General features: G+C 33.7%; 3 protein-coding genes across 3 annotated transcripts; 1 reads left to right on the forward strand and 2 right to left on the reverse strand.

Annotated features, from left to right (window-relative positions):
- Positions 1-2734: 2734 nt before the first annotated feature.
- Positions 2735-4594, forward strand: LOC136062754 (phenylcoumaran benzylic ether reductase Betv6-like). Its single transcript, XM_065762257.1, has 5 exons — positions 2735-3023; positions 3115-3249; positions 3368-3605; positions 3748-3951; positions 4165-4594. Exons 1-5 carry the CDS (start codon positions 2841-2843, stop codon positions 4329-4331), a joined length of 927 nt encoding a protein of 308 aa, XP_065618329.1. The 5' UTR covers positions 2735-2840; the 3' UTR covers positions 4332-4594.
- Positions 4595-8417: 3823 nt separating this feature from the next.
- LOC112003513 (phragmoplastin DRP1C-like) lies at positions 8418-10102 on the reverse strand. The gene is made up of 4 exons (XM_065762252.1): positions 9592-10102; positions 9438-9501; positions 9003-9107; positions 8418-8485 (listed from the first exon to the last, which is right to left on the reverse strand). Exons 1-4 carry the CDS (start codon positions 9721-9723, stop codon positions 8439-8441), a joined length of 348 nt encoding a protein of 115 aa, XP_065618324.1. The 5' UTR covers positions 9724-10102; the 3' UTR covers positions 8418-8438.
- Positions 10103-11281: 1179 nt separating this feature from the next.
- On the reverse strand, positions 11282-17318 carry LOC112039672 (microtubule-associated protein 70-1). Its single transcript, XM_065762251.1, has 9 exons — positions 17255-17318; positions 16997-17167; positions 16698-16868; positions 16424-16579; positions 16157-16303; positions 15954-16025; positions 15318-15860; positions 15048-15235; positions 11282-11806 (listed from the first exon to the last, which is right to left on the reverse strand). The coding sequence occupies exons 2-9, from the start codon at positions 17123-17125 to the stop codon at positions 11767-11769; spliced, it is 1446 nt and encodes a 481-aa protein (XP_065618323.1). The 5' UTR covers positions 17126-17167; positions 17255-17318; the 3' UTR covers positions 11282-11766.
- Between the last annotated feature and the right edge of the window lie 505 nt (positions 17319-17823).

Genomic DNA, 17823 nt, shown 5'->3' on the forward strand with positions numbered 1-17823 from the left:
CAAGTGGGTGACTCCAAGAACAAGAAGAAGATGGGCCGTTGTGTTCCTTTTTCTTTCTTTTCATTTCCATATGCAAAAAACACAAACCCATAAAACCAATTTTAATGGCAATGGTTGTTGTACACTTGTGCTTAATAGATCCATAGGATCATGTGGTGGCTCTGGTGGGTATGGGTCTAGGAGATGTGTCCGTTTATCAAGTGATGGATTTGGTGGGTGAGTAAAGGCTGCCACTTCGAAATTTAGTTATTGTGAATTTTCTGGTCTAAATTTGATTTTTGTGGTTAAATTTTATGTGTTCCTGAGTTCATCATCTGCGTTCTTGTGTTCATGAAATGCGATTTTTTTCCTTTTTAATTCAGTTTATTTTATTTAGTTAAAATTGTTACCAAATGAAAAAATTTATTATAATTTTTATTAGCATTGTTAGAGTCTAAAGTGACACATGTGCACTCCGCGTGCCAAGTCTACAATTTTCGTTACTGAGATGACAGTAAGGACTAAAACAGTAATAGTTTTCGATTTTCAAGAACTAAATAATGTGCTTCAAAAAAGTAGGGACCAAAATGGAAATTTGCCCAAAATGTATGACCAAAAGTGTATTTTCACCTTAGATTTTTAAGCTAGGTTGATTTTTTTGTCTATGCCAAATTTGATTTTTGTGTTTGGTTAAGGAGAAAATGCTGGGAATGTTCCTACAATTTTTTTTTTTCTATTTTAAAATTGAGAAATTAAAAAAATAATGTTTTTTTTTTTCCAAATCAAATGTTGATGTGAAATTTTTAAATAGTGTTAAGTTATGATTTTTCTCATAACATTAGTGTTGGCTTATTCCATGACAAAAAGTGTTGTATTTGCATTATTTATTTCCTTATATTTTTGTGGGATTTTATTGTATTGGGTTTAGTATTAAGTTGGTGAAGAATCGAGCATAAAATGAAGAATCAATGGATTTCGCGAGTGTCTCACTAGAAGCTTACTCGCGAAATAGCCATGTGAGAAGCACATGCTAGAAGCTGAAGAGTCATACCAGGTTGTCAATTTTGCGAGCGTCTCGCGAGTAAGGTCTTCCCGCGAAATACTTGTGAAACATTCTGCCTGGAGGATTTTTAAGTGTGACTTTCTTACCCTTCACCCATATTATATATACCCTTATTACTCACAAAAGTATGAGAGGCCATTCAAAGAGAAAAACCATAGATAGGTTTTCTACAACACAACAGACCCATCTTTTAGAGAGATAGCTACCTTTCCTTAGTGAGAAATCATTATAACCTCTTCTCCTTCCCTCTCCCATTGTCATACCTTGAGAGGAGATTTGTATCCAAACACAACCCACACATTTTCAAAGTGTAGAGAATGTTTTGGAGCTTAGGAAGTTTTGGGGATTTGCCAAAAGAAGCCGGTGAGGCTTGGCAGATGCAATTTGGCGTATTGTGGGATTAGAAAGCTAGAGAAGACATGACTCCGAGAAGTTCGTTGGTAGCAAGAGCTTGGAGGGCTCAAGTACATTGGGTAGACTAGGCTTGGAGAGTCTTTTGTTATTCGTATACTCCAACTTTATTCTCTAGTGGATCGATTTACCGCTTGGAGGGTGGCGGAGAGGTTTTTCATCGAGTTCTTTGGTTTCCTCTTCGATAACACGTCTTGGTTGTGGTTGCATCTCTCTTCCCTTACTCTTGTGTTTTACTTTTATTGTTTGTTGTTCATATTTATGCACTAAAGTAGTTATCAGTTTATTGCACTTCATTTACTCTTGTTCCGCACTTAGATAAGTTAGAGTAAAAGCAACCTAGTCATAATTTTTAATTGGGGGTCTAAACAAGCTCTTGTGTATTCACACAAATTTGAGCTTTCAAATAGAAATTAAAATATTTTATTATTATTTTATTTTCTACGTAAGCTTCAAGAGTGCCAATTATGCAATTCATTAGCCACATAGACCTTTTTCATTAGTGAGATGAGGTAGGGACCAAATTAACTACAAGTTAAAAAAGATAGGGACCGAATTAATTACTACCGAAATGTAGAAATTGAAGTGACAATGAAACCAAAATGATATTTTTGCCCCAAGAAAATATTAACTGGTATTTCTTTGCAAAGAAATGCAAATTTTATGGAAACATTTTTTTTTTTTTTTAAATGTTGTATTGTAGAGAAAGAGAAAAAAAAAAAAAAAATACTACAACCATATGAATGGCAATTGATTTGTGGACAAAGATAAAGGAAAATAGAATTAAGGCGTAAATGCACTGTTAGTCTTTAAATTTTGATCATATTTCTATTTTGGTTTTTACTTTTTTATTTAACCATCTTTAGTCTCCAAAATAAAAAAGTGAGATGACGGTAGGGACTAAAACGATAATATTTATTTTTTATTTTGGGGTCTAAAAGTGGTAAAATAAAAAAATAAAGATCAAAATAGAAATAGAATCAAAATATAAAAACTAAAAATGCATTTACGCTTAAAATTAACAAAGGAAACCTAAGGAATGAGAGGATGTCTAAAAAAAATACTTGAAAAGGCAAACAAAGAGCCATTCACCTAACCTTCAATATATTGGGGGAGTTGGTAAGCATCATTGTACCTTGAGGCCAAGGAAGTTCCGGTTTATGTATATAAGGAACTCTACTTTCCTTTGTCTGAAACTGAGAACTACCCCTCACCTAACCTTCAATATATTGGGGGAGTTGGTAAGCATCATTGTACCTTGAGGCCAAGGAAGTTCCGGTTTATGTATATAAGGAACTCTACTTTCCTTTGTCTGAAACTGAGAACTACCCCTAAGATAGTCCAACTCTCTGCCCCATTAATCTATTTCATTTGAAATTATCTCTGAATGGCTCAAAAAAGCAAGATTTTGATAATTGGAGGGACTGGATACATTGGAAAATACATAGTGGAGGAAAGTGCGAAAGCTGGGCACCCCACTTTTGCATTGGTCAGAGAAAACACAGCTTCTAATCCTGAAAAGTCCAAACTCATTGAGAGCTTCAAGAGCTCTGGAGTCACACTTCTCCATGTATGTCAAACTCTAGTTCTCCACATCTTGCGCGTGTTGAATTCTCTGCTTAGTACATTGATCTTGGAAAGTCATGCTAATTTTTTCACAGGGAGACATCTATCATCATGAGAGCTTGGTGAAGGCAATCAAGCAAGTTGATATAGTGATCTCAGCAGTTGGATCAAAACAGATAGCTGATCAGGTGAAGATTATTGCTGCTATCAAAGAAGCCGGAAATATCAAGGCAAGGCACATCCTACTAAATACTTCTTGACACACACATAAATGTATATATGCTTGTAACTCATGAATTAAATAACTGGTGAAAAAACTTATATTCAATGAAATGTGGGTGGTTTTAGAGGTTCATCCCGTCCGAGTTTGGAACTGATGTGGATCGAGTCCATGCGGTCGAGCCAGCTGCACATTTTTTCGGGGTCAAGGCCAGTGTGCGGAGATCAATCGAGGCTGAAGAAATTCCATATACCTACCTTGTGTCCAATGGCTTTGCTGGGTACTTTTTGCCTAACTTTGGACATGCAGGTGCCACAGCTCCTCCTAGAGACAAAGTAGTCATAATTGGAGATGGAAACCCCAAAGGTATATTGTATTAGCATAAAATTCAATCATCTTTCTCAAAATTTTTTTTTTTTTATCGAGAATTTCTTCATTTATTGTAGATGATAGATCCACTACTATGGCTAAAGATGACAAAAGTAATTGTTATTTTCCATCTTATCAGCAATTTTTGTCAAGGAAGAAGATATTGCAAATTATACCATAAAAGCAGTAGACGATCCAAGAACCTTAAACAAGGTGCTTTATCTTAAACCCCCTGCCAATATTTTGTCCTTCAACGAAATTGTCTCCCTGTGGGAAAAGAAGATTGGCAAGACCCTCGAGAAGACTTATCTTTTAGAGGATCAACTTCTGAAGAAAATCCAAGGTTAGTAAGAACAATTTCACCAGTTGATCTATAATGTCTGCTTATAGATCTAATTTATTAGGGTACACCTTGTTACCTCATTTGGATAATTAGGGGAGTTGTAATATCTTCTTTATTTCTTTGTACTATTAGTCAAACCAGCTAATTCAAATTGTAGCTTCTTGGTTAATTAGTCAAACCAGCTATCTGATACTTATCTTTGCTTTTCTGCAGAGTCTCCCATCCCTTTAAACTTCTTTCTATCCCTTAGTCACTCTGTCTTTGTGAAGGGAGGTGCTACAAGCTTTGAGATTAATGCTTCTTTTGGAGTGGAGGCTTCAGAGCTTTATCCAGAGGTGAAATACACCACTGTGGATGAATTCTTGGATCAGTTTGTCTAAAAAAAAACCTGGATCATGTAATGTGATGATTATATTCCAGTGTACAATAAAAATAAAATTTCTGTTGTCTATGAGGCATTTGTTACTTGTTAGCTATGCCCTTCTTTGTGTCGTGTAAAAACCTTGGATTGTGACCTTTGTAACTTCGTTTCTTGTCAATATCTTAGTCAAATTGTGCTTCCAGTATTGAAAATTTAAAAATCAATTCTTTTGCTTTTGCTGGAGAGCAATGAAAAATATCCTCTGAACCCAGTGTTAGCTAATTTTTGTGCATCGAGTTGACTTTTGATTATGAGCTGTGCATCAATTATAAGTAAATATTTAGAACTAAAAGTTTTGCAAAAATAGGTCTTTTGATAGGCTAGCGGTTTGCTAACTTTGATAAAAGGATTTATTTATTTATTTATAAAGGAGTTTGAAAATAGAGAAGATCAGTCGATGAGATCCATTAAACATAAAATAAGGAAATTTGTTCATAACAAAACAATTTCTCTAAGTTATTTTCAAAATAAATAATTAATAGGCCACTAATTTCAATGCTAAACCTTATAGTTTAGTGCCAATTCTCAAAAAGGGTGCCCCAAGTAAGATCGTGTGTCATCAAAACAAAGTGTAACACGCTGTTGAATTACGTTTTTATCCTTGAAAATTGAATATTTATAAAAGATGCCTAGTTTGTTCCAGTAAATTATTATTATTATTCTAAAAAAAAAGAGTAAATTATTATTATTGTTTTTATTGTCGTTTAAAAGAATAAAGTATATATTTTTTTCCTTTAAAATAGAACAAAAGAAATTATATTAATATTTTTTTAATGTGAGAACAAAATTAATTATTTACTTTATAAGAATATATATTTCATGATTGATTTCACAAAACTAATTGACAGTATTTATACATAATTAAATAACAAAAAGTGTCGAGATCGGTAATCATATTGATTGTAACATTGTTTTTATTATTATTATTGGAGAAGTTGTTGAATTCTATGGTGAATATTTAATCCTATCTTAGTCAACTACCTTTTTTTTTTTTTTTTTTTTTTTTTTTTTGAGAAGGTGAAATTGTGAATGGTTTAGGTCTGCAAGTCAATTAAATACATACAAAACTTCATTTTCTTTTTATGCGTGTTTGTTTAGAAAATGGGTCATGTTTGTCAAGATAATGTCATTGGATTGACAAAAACTTCCTTAGCATCTAAGATGATGTCCATTTTTTTTTCTTCTTTACAGTAAATGTGAAATTGTGAATGGTTTACGTCTGCATATAAAGCAATGCCGATTACAAGAACGGTCCAATTGGCCTTTAACATGGTCTGAACAAAGTTTTAGAATAATTTTGTTGCAAATCTAATAGAATTGCCCTGAAGGTCTTGCTTGTAAAATTATTGTAAATGCATTCATTAAAGTGCTTGGTTTATTCTTATTGCAGGGTCCATCAAAACAAAAGGAAAAATTATGCTGGTCTTCTTTTATTTTGATCACTGGATCTCTTTTATAGTTTTGTAAAATTACGCTTTACTATTAGACATGAACTTCTCTTAATTTTAAAAAAAAAAAAAAAAAAACAATTGTATACAAATAATTCTTGAAATAGTAAGAATCAAGCTTTTTAAGTTTATTTTATTGATTTACAAAGAACAAAGTTTGCCTAAAAACTAATTTATAGGCAATGACTACAAACTCCCTATATCTTTTTATTGGATGTAAATTTTAACAAATCCACCATAAAATTTCATTTTTTTACTATATCATCCATGCTTGCAAAATTTCACGAAAATGAAAGATTAATAACTATATTATCAATTAAATATTTAAATTTCAAATTTTTGTACTACTAAATTATGCATAAAAAAAAAAGTTTATGGATTTAATTGTAAATAATATCATATTTGAACAAAATTTGACATGCATGTGTATATATATATAGATATTTTTTTTTTGGTAGAAAAAAAAAATGGTTAGGAGGGGGGAGGGCAACTAATGTGACTTATCTACTTGGGCATAACCATGGACCATAGTACTAGTAGCATCCTAATCGCTTCAAGGCAGTACCCCATACTCCCGGTTAGTTAAGTTAGGTTGACCGTTTGGGATAGAGAATGGATATAAAGAGCAACAACACACAGCTAGTTGTTAAGGCTCGAACCCAAGTCCTGAGACTTGTTGGCTCGGTTTCTTACTAACTAGGCCACCCAAATGTTAATATTTGACATGCATGTTAAGAGCATAAAAACCATGCAATCCAACAATTGAATTTTCAAAATACATAGTAATGTTAATTTTTTAGTGAAAATTTGTAAACTTTGATAGACTATTGTGGGTTTCATTTGGTATCTTTTGATACAAGGTCCAAATGAGGTGTTGGTCTTATCTATTTCATATGCATGTCTCGCCTTGTCTAGTTGCTCGTCATTCTTGGGCTTTTATAGCTAGTCTACTTGTCAATCTTGGTTTTTATAACTGATTGTGATTGTTGGGTTTTTGACACTATTGGTGTCTAGTTTGTTTGTAATCTTTATTACTAGATTTTGGTTTTTTTTTTTTTTTTACTAAGTCAATGGCTTACTTAACACATCACCAGATCATTTGTCTTGTCATTCTTTTTCTCCATCGAATGGTTCTATTTGACCTTCTCTTCCACACAAATTGATTATCTCACTCGAGTAAAAGAACAAATAGTTTTGATTCTCCTTATCTTGAATGAAAAGGCTTTATAGAAAATTGCTCTTGAATCTTGATATGTGGAATTGTGCCCAACATGAAGGTTGATACTATAATACTTTTACCTTGAAGAGTTTTTCTGTATATTAAAGAAAAAAAAATCGAATTTTACTCCAAGTAGTATATAATATAAATCAGGCTTCAAAAACAACACATTCATATAATTCTATACTTAATGAGATTTTTCAAATTAAACTTGGTTTTTTTTGTTAAAAATAGAGCAATCACATAAATAAGTTCCAAACAAAATCAAAACCTTGAAAAAAAGAAATGGCACTCTCCCCCTCCCCTTGTACAATGCCGTACACATTTGTTTAATTTACAATCTAAGATTTACTTATGGTATGATTCAAACTTTAATTACTTTATTAGATATTCATTTAATGGAATGAAACTCTACCAAGTCTCTGAGATTCTAAAAAAAAAATTAGAACAGTTGGAGCTCAGCACCTACGTTTGGAGGTTAGCACGAATGTCAGCAAGTACGTTTGAACTTCTTTTTTTTTTTTGATAGGAACGGAACTGTCAGATGAACCCGTACATCCGTTTTTCTATAGTAGAAGTCACTGTGATCCCCTTGCATACTGCATGACGAAATATCATATACAAAACCTATATAACTAATATAGAATTAACAAAGGAAATATAACTTCAAAAACAAAAACAAAGGGATGAGAGGCTGTCTAAAAAATTTATATATTACTAAAAGCTGAAGCGTAGCATTTAATGCTGCTGCTCTCATATTGCGCCATATTAGCTGCCACGTCATTTAAAAAATATATATATAATTTGTCCTACAATTTTAAAATGATTTTTACAATTTTTAGCCTTATAAATACAGTCCACTACTTATTTATTTATTTCCACTATCACCCTATAATAAATCCAGCTCACTACTTATTTATTTACTTCTACTATCACTATATAATAAATCTGTATAATTAATCTAGCCCACCTCTTATTTATTTAGTTCCACTATCAAGTTCAATCCAAAACCTTTTTAGTTCAGATTTAGGGTTTTGTGTGAGCTTTTTTAGCTTAAAGGAAAAAAAAAATAAAAACAAAAACAAAACAAAAAAAAAAAAAAATGCAATTATCATTAGCAAGTCTGAAATTTAATGGAACAGAAATTTTTTTTTTTTCTAATATACAAACATATATATATATATATATATGTATGTATGTATATATGGAAAACTGGGTTGTGGGTTCAAATGTCAGTTCCATAACTTACCAATAAAAAATAAAAAATAACTGTAAAATGGTTAAATTATTTAAGGAATAGAACCTCAAAGACAACTTTGACTACATAATAACCAAAAGAATCCATGTGTCTCCGATGCCCATAACCAATACTTGTAGTATCTTCGCTTGGTCCTCAGAGCTAAATATGAAAATCAGATACTTGCAACCGAACCCAAGCCATCGGATCTAAACATATATCAGTTTGAATATAAGAAAAGAAAAGAAAAGAAAAAAATGCAATCTTAAGTAATGAAGACACTATTTTAGGCAATTTAATTTTTCTGTTGGCATCTATAATAACAGCATTATATATCTACCATATAAGCTTACATCTCATATCTGTGTACCAAACGAAATATCAGAGCACCCAAACCTTATTTCAAACCATATCTTCCTTACCTCAGGACAGAACTTTACCTAAGAATTTGGTATCACAAGCAAGTTATCAAAAAAATTCTTATTGTTAAAAATGGGAATCTATTGTTTAAACAAGGGAATAAAAAAAAAAATCAAAATATGCAAAAAGATTCATCACCTAAGCAAAAATAAATTGAATCCTTAAGACAGGCAATGTGTAAGTAAAAATTTCTAAAAGCACACAGATAGAAAAAAAAAATACACAAATAAAGGATTTAGCCACTAATGGCATGAGTTATAATCAAAGAGGGAAATAAATTGTAGCCTTGATCAGAAGTTGACATACCAAAATCGGTTAACTTTCTCTTTGGTGCATGGAGAAACTCTGCATAATCATGCCCCCCTTCTGTCTTATGAAGTTGCAACACTAACGGCCTCCGTGTTACAATACCTTACAATCAAAGAACAATAAATAAGATCAAAACATTCTTCCTTGTCAACTCAAAATAGAAAGAAAGAGATCATGGCCAACTGAGCATGACTGATGGAAGGTCGCAAGTTCAAGTTCGGGAATCAGCTTCTCCAACAAAAACAAAAAACAAAAAACAAAATCGTGATAAGACTGTCTATCAATCATCTCTCTCAGACTTCGCAATGTGTTATCGTATGGCATTTCTTTGCAAGTAAATACATCATAAATAATAACTAGATCCAACACTGAATTTTTTCTATACTTCTTCGAGAGACTTAAAAGTGGAGAAAAAAGTGAAAGACGAATTACCGGATCCACGAGGCAGAAAGTCTCTTCCAACCACGCTTTCCAACACCGAAGATTTCCCCGAACTCTGAGATTTTCCACAAAAGAGCATATGCATATTATGAGAGAAAAATACGATAATATAAAAGAGGAGGTGAAAGAGATGAATAATGAGAACCTGGCCTCCGACGACAGCGACGGAAGGAAGAGCTTCCCAAAGCGACATCCCCTCGCCGCCGTGATCGCCTAAGACGGTGCAGGCTCGCTGGATCCGGTTCACCAGCCCGATCAAGCTCTCCATTGTTGCCATATTTTTTGAGGGAGGGGATGGATTCAAAGCGACCGAAGATCTAAGAAATGTACTATTGTTTGTGTGATGGGATTTGTAAGATTGAGGGAAGAGAAAAAAAGAAGGGTATGGATCCGAGAATAGAATGCGGATCAACAATGAGGGTTTCAATCACTGAATAATAATAAAAATGGGTTAGATGCAGAACGTGGATCTAGAGAGAGAGAGAGAGAGAGAGAGAATACACGGAAAAAAACGGTTGAGGAATGAGGAGTAATAGTTGCTCTTTCTTTTCTTTTTTTTCTTTTTTTCTTTTTTTTCTTTCTTCTACTTTACGTAACCTTGCATTCCTGGGGAGCTATTACGCATGTTTTTGCATAACGAGTCACATCTCCAATCTCCATGGTGCATATTTTCTTAACAATCTTTTTCTTTTCCTTTTCCTCTTTTCCTTTCTTTTTTTTTTTTTTTTTTTTTCGTTTCCATTCTATCGTATGTCAATCTCCATGGTGCATATTTTCTTAACAATCTTTTTCTTTTCCTTTTCCTCTTTTCCTTTCTTTTTTTTTTTTTTTTTTTTTCCGTTTCCATTCTATCGTATGGGCTCCAAACTTGGTAATAAAACAAACCAACAAAATTGAAATGGCAGAAAGTCAAGATTATCAAAAATATTACACAATATTTTCCACAACACTTAAATTATAGCTTGTTATTAATAGACAAAAATATAATTTTAATTATAAATTTAAATTAAAGTTAATAACAACTTATTACTTATTTTATTTTGAGTGAACACAATATTGTTCCCACTCCAGCCCTTTAAGCATGCAAGCACGTACAGCTGTCACCATCTTTCTAGTAACTATTGCCATTGCAGTATTTGGGAGTGGGCTTTTTAGGAAATGTAACAAACCTTTTCCCTTTTTTAAAAGGAAAAAAAAAACTATATTTAATAATTCCGAAACACCCACATTAATAATTTGACAGATACACCACAATAACATGAACCCAATACTTCCACAGTTCCACCTTCGACAGGTAAAACATCACTACACTACCAAGATGGTTGGGATTAACGTTGGTGGCTAGTTCACGCATTGTTTAACTGTTCCCTATATCCCGACTCCTAAGCTTAATGCCGAATACTTCTTTGCTTTTTCTTTCTTTTTTTTCCCCCTTCTCAGCTTTTGCTTTTCAGGGTTGGACGAAATAGAGTTATTACACGCAATCCTTGCATACTCCCCATTCCAGAAAGGCTAAAAGCCTAAAAGGGAAGCTTTGGTCCGAAGTTGGAACAAAACCAGTAAGATATAGAACCCAGTACAATAGCACAGACCACCGACTCAGCCAATAACTGGCTAATGGGTCTGAAGCAGACCAATCATACTTATTATTTTGGAGTAATCTCCAATTTCAGTGTTCTATTTTCCAACACAGCTCAAATGATAGTCACGAGATTTTTGAACCAGTAAATCAATCATATCTCGCTTTTTAGCTTGCCTTCCATCTCATTAGCAAGATCACAGAAAAATTGAAAATACTACTTTTACAGTAATCATTCTACCATAGATTTATAACCAACAAGAAACTATAGAAGAATTAACACAACCATAGAAGATCTGATCTTGATCTGATTACAAAAATATTAACAAACCTTAACCAACAACAATCACACTAACCGCAGAATACAAATATAAACTGCAAAATGATAACGGAAGGAACAAAGTAAAAAGCCAATAAGCTACCTATACAACCACACAACGACTGGCCACTCAAAGAAAACCTGACAAAATGTTAGCCCAAAGTCAATTATCTTCCTTTGCTTTTTCCTGATCCCTAAGCAGAGGAATAACAGTCTACGTCAGAAGCATACCGATTTCTTCCTCAGATTCCACTCTCTTTTTGGTTTTTCTTGTCTTTGCCAATTTCAGTGAATGTAGATGCCTCGGCATGCCGGTTACATATAATCAATCACAAAATAAGGTGAAATTTAAAAATTAAAATTAAAATTTAAAGGAGAGCAAGGCCTATGCAGATTTACTGCAGCTGCAGCAGGATTTCTCGTTATTGGGTACTGCGTGTTAACCCACCTCGCCCCACATTTCTGCACAAATACAAGGACTCAACAACTTTAATAATTTATGTACAAACAATAATCAGCATAGAAACTATTTATTCACATTTCTGCATAAATACAAGGACTCAACGACTCTAATTAAAAATAATAATCAGCATAGCAACTATTATTTATGGTCAATGTCTTCCATTTTTTTTGGGAGGGGAGGGGGGGATTCTTGAGCCATCAAGCCTTCATCTTGAAAAAAACAGATGGCCCAATGCTGGCATACCAAACTGGTAAAATGGTCAGATTTTTAAATTTTTGGATTAAGTGATGCCACCTCCACCAAGTCCTAACCTGAAACTTATGCACTGCCTTTAGATAACAAATGGATGAAAGGTGGCAGCCAATTTGAAAGCTTTTGCACCACCCAATAATTCATCACAGTGTACAAATTTATTTAGTATCAGAAAATGTTATATACTATGCAACAGAAAGATTTTGTTTAAGAATAATAATCTCTTTCTACCCTCTCATTTAGTCACGACATGTCTCCAGCTAAAATCATTAGCTAGCTTGTGTGTCCATATTAACAAGTGACAATAGTGGTATTTTATTTAAATGAACTTAAAATATCTTCTTTCAGAATTGAGGCTTTTAGCTTTTTACAGGTAAAGTGTAATTTACAATCTTTTTTTTTTATATATAAGTAATTGTTTAAAATTTAGCTGCTTTAAATTTGAAGGAAACCATGGTAGTAGTGGCTGCCTCCCATCATGAGCAGTAGCTCTTTATAGGCACTATGCAAAAGGTGGATTGTTATGGAATTTACAAACACCCGTGTCTGACTGGAGTGCCATCACTGACGCGATAACCACTACACCACAGCATCAAGTGTAATTTACAATCTTACAATCTGATGAATTCCTATATAATATAAACTGAATTACTAGTATGCTGATATCCCATATCATTTATGATAAGGATGTGCGTGTGAGACCCAAAATATGAAGTCAATTTGGTTCCTCAAAAGAAGGTTGTTAATTTATGGAACGCTCAATTTAGGGAATTGTGTCTGTCTGTCTCCCTGTGTGCATATCTGTCCACATTTATGTGTGCCTATCGGCTATCATGTCCATGTGTATGCAAGGAATCCATAACTACAAACATTAGCACGTACAGAGAAGACATTGAGGACACAAGAACATGTCAACCATTGATTACATCATGTAGATAGCTGTACTAATAAGACTACCTATCATGACTAAGGTTTTTTTTCCCCTATAAAATTGGACCAATTGGTGTCTTAACGGAATCAAAGAGAGAATATACCAAAAGATATAAACCTAATCCTACCCCAACTATCACCACACCCTTCCCTGAGTTTAAAGAAAAGAAAACATATGCATAAATTATGTAGGCAATCAAGTAGCCACAACTCGGGGAAAAAAAAAAAAAAGGAGCCATTATCCAAAGGTAAAGTTTAGCAGTAGATGGAATACCAACAGCAATTCCCTTGCACTGGTTATAATTATGGCTCTTAAGAAAGAATTACAAACAAGAGAGAGGAAAAGAACACAAAGAAACTCATTAATGGCTGAAGGATGACTGGTCATCAAGTCAATCTAATGACAAATTTTGGACTCCCTGATAATGAAATTTTAAACGGCCAACCACAAGTACCCTTTTCATAAAAATTTAAAAAAAAAAAAAAAAATCAGGCTCAATTAAAAAACTGTAATACAACTTATTTTCTACACTAAATGTGACTCTGAGGTTAGTCAAGCTTATCCAATCTTTATATTATTAATGTACTTTCATTTACATACTAAGTTAGTGTCTAGGTTTAATGGAAACAATACCAATGTTTTAAAAACCAAACCGTTTAAGGACCTAGAAAAATCAGAAATTTAAGGTTTTGCATTCAGACCAAAGTTCAACTGGAGGTCAAACTGTGATAACTTCATATATTTGTATTAAATTAATTTTTAAATAAAAATAGATGGATTAAATTTCTGTAAAAAATTAAAATTGAATACAAATAATGTCTAAAGACATTTAAACAATTTTCAAATGTATTTTGACAGCTTTTATAATATAAATAAAAAAATTAAAATTAAAATCATAAATAAATATCATGTTTATTAATCCTTCAAATACATAGCAGTTCAATCTTAAACAAGATCATTTTCAAAGTAAATTCATAAGCACAATTCCTAAATGACAAATAAATTTAGCAAAGAACACAAAATCTTTGGTACAAATATATTGGGAGTGATTACAATGATTTAGTAATATATTTGTCATAATCAAAGTAAAATGAAAGTTCATTTGTTTTATTAGTAAATGCTAGATTAGTATCTGAAATGGAAATAATGAGCGTAGGTAGGGATCCATTTGGCAGGGCATGAGCGAGGAATTGAATGCAAAAATATAATAGTTATTACTTATCTAACACAACAAAGTTACATGACCTGATGGTTGCCAGTAAGGTATTCAGTGATAGATAACAGGTTCAAAACTACATGATGTTCATTTGCTATATTTCCAAACATTTCAGACCCAATCCAACCACAACAGTTTCAAGGTTGGCCAGGGATGGTTCAAACGTTTTGCAGCCATCATTTCAATTGTTCAGTTTTCTTAGCCCAGAGAACTGGCAATCAAGCCGGTTCATGGTTAACCCAGTCGGACTGGGCAGTTCGGTGTGGATTTTAAAACACTGAACAATACGTGATTACAGACTAAAAATTGGATTTAAAATACCAAATTTAAGGGGGCAGAAAAAATAATAGTGCCTCGGCACCTTCATTTGAATTAGAAAAAAGCATGTATATTTGCCAAGGAGTGAATTGTTAGTACCAACTACAAACCTAGGCTGAGATTTAACTGAATATATTGAGGCACTATTTGGTATGACACGCCAACAAGTTGAAAGGGATAATGAGAAACAGTAGTAGCGAACTTCATCACTATATGCTTAAATATCGCCCAGATATCACTATTAAGGCAAAATTTACTTTAAAGAACAAAACATATGTCAGATATTACTTGGAATAAGTTTGACCTGAGAATAAAAACAAGAAAGACTCAAAGATTTAGAATAAAAGAAGAAACAAGATATCAACACAAATGATTGAGGGGGAGAGATCATGCAAGTCATATACTGGCTGCTATTCTAACAATCCACAAATAACAAATGCAAGCCATGGCAATGCATTCAGTAAATGATACAACCAATTTAACCCAAGAACATGATCTAAGGTGAAAAAATATTACAAAGTACCTTCCAGGAAGCAGCTGCGCACTGCTGACAGGGCCCTTTACATTGCTGTATCTCTTAGCCCTATTCTCATGATCTTTCTCTACACGCATGGCTGCTACCTCCTTTTCCATGGCAGCTACTTCTCTTCTCATCTTCTTCGCTTCAACTTCCATTGCCTTGGTCAACGTCTCTACTTTCTTTGCTAACATCTGAAAAGCACCAAACAAAACAAAATATTAACTAGAAGTGTTATAAAAATAGAATTATAAAACAATTAGGAAGAAAATCAACCTCAATAGCATCATCCTTGTCCTTAAGGCTTTGATCTTTCTCATGGCCAGCCTTCCTCAAAGCTACGACCTCTTTTTGCAGTAAATCATACAAAACCCCTGGGACATTATCCTCCGTATCCACAGCCTGGAACTCATTTGGCTTTTCATCTGAACTTCCTTTCCAGGTATTATTTGTCTCAACATCCTTTGTTACCTCACAAGATTGGGTGTATGAATAACTAGGACTTGTCCCATTTAAGAGAATCTTACCCCTGTCCAATGACCTTGTTCCACCATCAAATGATTTTGAAGTGCCTTTAGCATGCCTCAACACTGCACTGGTGCTAGAGGACAAAGAAGATGATCTCAATTGAGAGGTTGGTGTTCTCTTGGATATAAAGCCATTGGAGGTTAGTCTTGAGATGTTATCAGCTCCACCCAATGACTGACGGCGAGAAGGCCCATTGCTTATACTTCGTGACTCTGGTGTACTGCGAGTGTTACTACTAGGCGATCCTCTCAAACTCTCCTCTAGGACTTTGAGTCGTATATGAAATTTTTCCTGTAGGAACAAAAAAAAAAAAAGTTTTACTTTCAATAACAGAAGAAACATACAATATAGTTTACAACATAGACTATAAAACCAGATCATTACTTTCAACTGTGCTTCAGACTTTGCAGTTCGCTCAGCTATAGTGAGCTTGTCCCGGAGTTGCTGCATTTCTCCCTGTATCAACACAGTTTGGAAATAATTAGATGGAAACCACAAAAGCCAAATTAGAAATTTTTTTTTATCAAAGAAAGTAACACAATAAAACTACAGCATCAAACCAGAAAGAACTAAAAGTCAACATTTACCTGCAAGAATCTCCGCTCTTCAAGCCATTGCTTTACAGGCATCACTTTGTCATTCGCATCCTTCCACTCATTTGCAACAACTACAGCCACTCTGTTTGCAGTTACCTTCGCACGGGCCAGCTCCCGGTCAAGAGTTTTCCTTTCCTCCTGAGGAACAAACGAATTCAAACCTTGCCACTTTAAGGAATGCCTTCCACTAGAGGAAAATTATCAGTATATATAAATAAATTCCAATATTGAGAATTCAATTATGTTAGGGACATTTACATTCATCTCCTGAACTTTCCGCTGATAATCCCTCACAGCATTTGCAGCTGCGCCACCAGCAAGAACGGCCTCTTCCAACTCTCGTACAGTTTGGGTAAGCTTTTCAACCTCTGCAACCTTTTGTCTATGCATTTTGTCCAAAATTTTATTTTCCTCCTAACACATATGATCAGTAGATATATAAATCCATTCTTATTGTATGTAATAAGCAGAAAGAACACATATCTAAATCTAATACATGTGGAAAAAGAACATCATGCAAGTTTGCATTTACCTGGCATATTTCAATTTGCTTCATTAACTCTTGGTTCTTATTCTGGAGGTCATCCACCATAGAGGCCTTTGCCAAAGCAACCTGAACTGTCCTCTCAGCTTCAAGTAAAGCTGCTTCTTTTGATTTTGTAAGACGGTCTAATGCTTTGTTATCATCTTGAAGCTTTGCAATCTGCATGGAATCAAGGTAACTAATCAATGAGAGAATTAATAATCATCCACACTAAAGAATTTCTTTCCTTCATGGTAACAAAAAGGAAGAATTTTTTTTTTAATTATTGTTCAAATCTCTGGACATACCTCCTGCTTAGCAAGCTTGAGCTCAGCCTCCAGAGGTGCGAGAATGGCTTCAATCGGAGGCATATCATCATCCTTCTGAGCAGCATGAACCCTTCGAAGAGTGGCCTCAGCAGCAAACTGAGCTGCCATGGAAGCCTTTTTCTCATCGTTGATTTTCTTAATTTCAAGATTCTGCAAAATATTTTTTTTGTAGAATAAATACAAGATTGTGACAAGGATCAAAATTAAAACAGAAATGGAAAGAGGCTTGAGCGATACTTTGCTTTCTAAAAGAGATTCTGTTAACTTCAGCTTGTCCTCAACCTTTGACAGTTCATCAGTGAGCTACAGTATGATCAAAAGACATGGAAAAACAAAGTCAGTATTCATTTCAACAAAAGAATATATCTTCAACACATTAGGTAAAAAGCATTAAAATAAAATAATCCCTTATCAAATGTCATATCTGTCAAAATAAAAGGGTCCAAAAAATCCAGAAGACAATAAGCTTGAATACTTCAATTGCCATGAAAAAAAAATCCAATGCAATTGAGGCTCACTATATTTTATATCTAGAATATGAACAAGCAATTAAGATGTATAAACAAAAACGAAGGACCCATAAGCTATAATGCAAACACAACAAAAGGCACCAAAGCAAAGCTGGCGACATTATCTAACATGCTGAAATTGCCAATGAAAACAGTTTACAACAGTAAACAACCATACATGGCAGAAAAAAAAAATTTGGTTGAATTTTGGGCCTCTCTATTAGAGAAAGATATCCAACAACAACAAACAAAGCCTTAGACCCAAAATTTTGGGCTATAGATCCTCAACGGATTAGT

Source organism: Quercus suber, unplaced genomic scaffold (genome assembly GCF_002906115.3).
Source record: "Quercus suber isolate HL8 unplaced genomic scaffold, Cork oak 2.0 scaffold_449, whole genome shotgun sequence".
Lineage (NCBI taxonomy): Eukaryota > Viridiplantae > Streptophyta > Magnoliopsida > Fagales > Fagaceae > Quercus > Quercus suber.

Excerpts from the sequence above, each read along its gene's own strand:
- LOC136062754 (XM_065762257.1), top strand. The coding sequence starts at position 2,841 with ATGGCTCAAAAAAGCAAGATTTTGATAATTGGAGGGACTGGATACATT. Across the intron at positions 3,024-3,114 it reads CTGGAGTCACACTTCTCCAT|GGAGACATCTATCATCATGA; the intron begins GTATGTCAAACT and ends ATTTTTTCACAG. Across the intron at positions 3,952-4,164 it reads ACTTCTGAAGAAAATCCAAG|AGTCTCCCATCCCTTTAAAC; the intron begins GTTAGTAAGAAC and ends GCTTTTCTGCAG.
- LOC112003513 (XM_065762252.1), bottom strand. The coding sequence starts at position 9,723 with ATGGCAACAATGGAGAGCTTGATCGGGCTGGTGAACCGGATCCAGCGA. Across the intron at positions 9,502-9,591 it reads TCGCTGTCGTCGGAGGCCAG|AGTTCGGGGAAATCTTCGGT; the intron begins GTTCTCATTATT and ends GGAAAATCTCAG. Across the intron at positions 8,486-9,002 it reads GAGAAAGTTAACCGATTTTG|ATCCGATGGCTTGGGTTCGG; the intron begins GTATGTCAACTT and ends ATATATGTTTAG.
- LOC112039672 (XM_065762251.1), bottom strand. The coding sequence starts at position 17,125 with ATGGCAGCTCAGTTTGCTGCTGAGGCCACTCTTCGAAGGGTTCATGCT. Across the intron at positions 16,580-16,697 it reads AGCAAATTGAAATATGCCAG|GAGGAAAATAAAATTTTGGA; the intron begins GTAAATGCAAAC and ends CATATGTGTTAG. Across the intron at positions 16,026-16,156 it reads AAGAGCGGAGATTCTTGCAG|GGAGAAATGCAGCAACTCCG; the intron begins GTAAATGTTGAC and ends GTGTTGATACAG.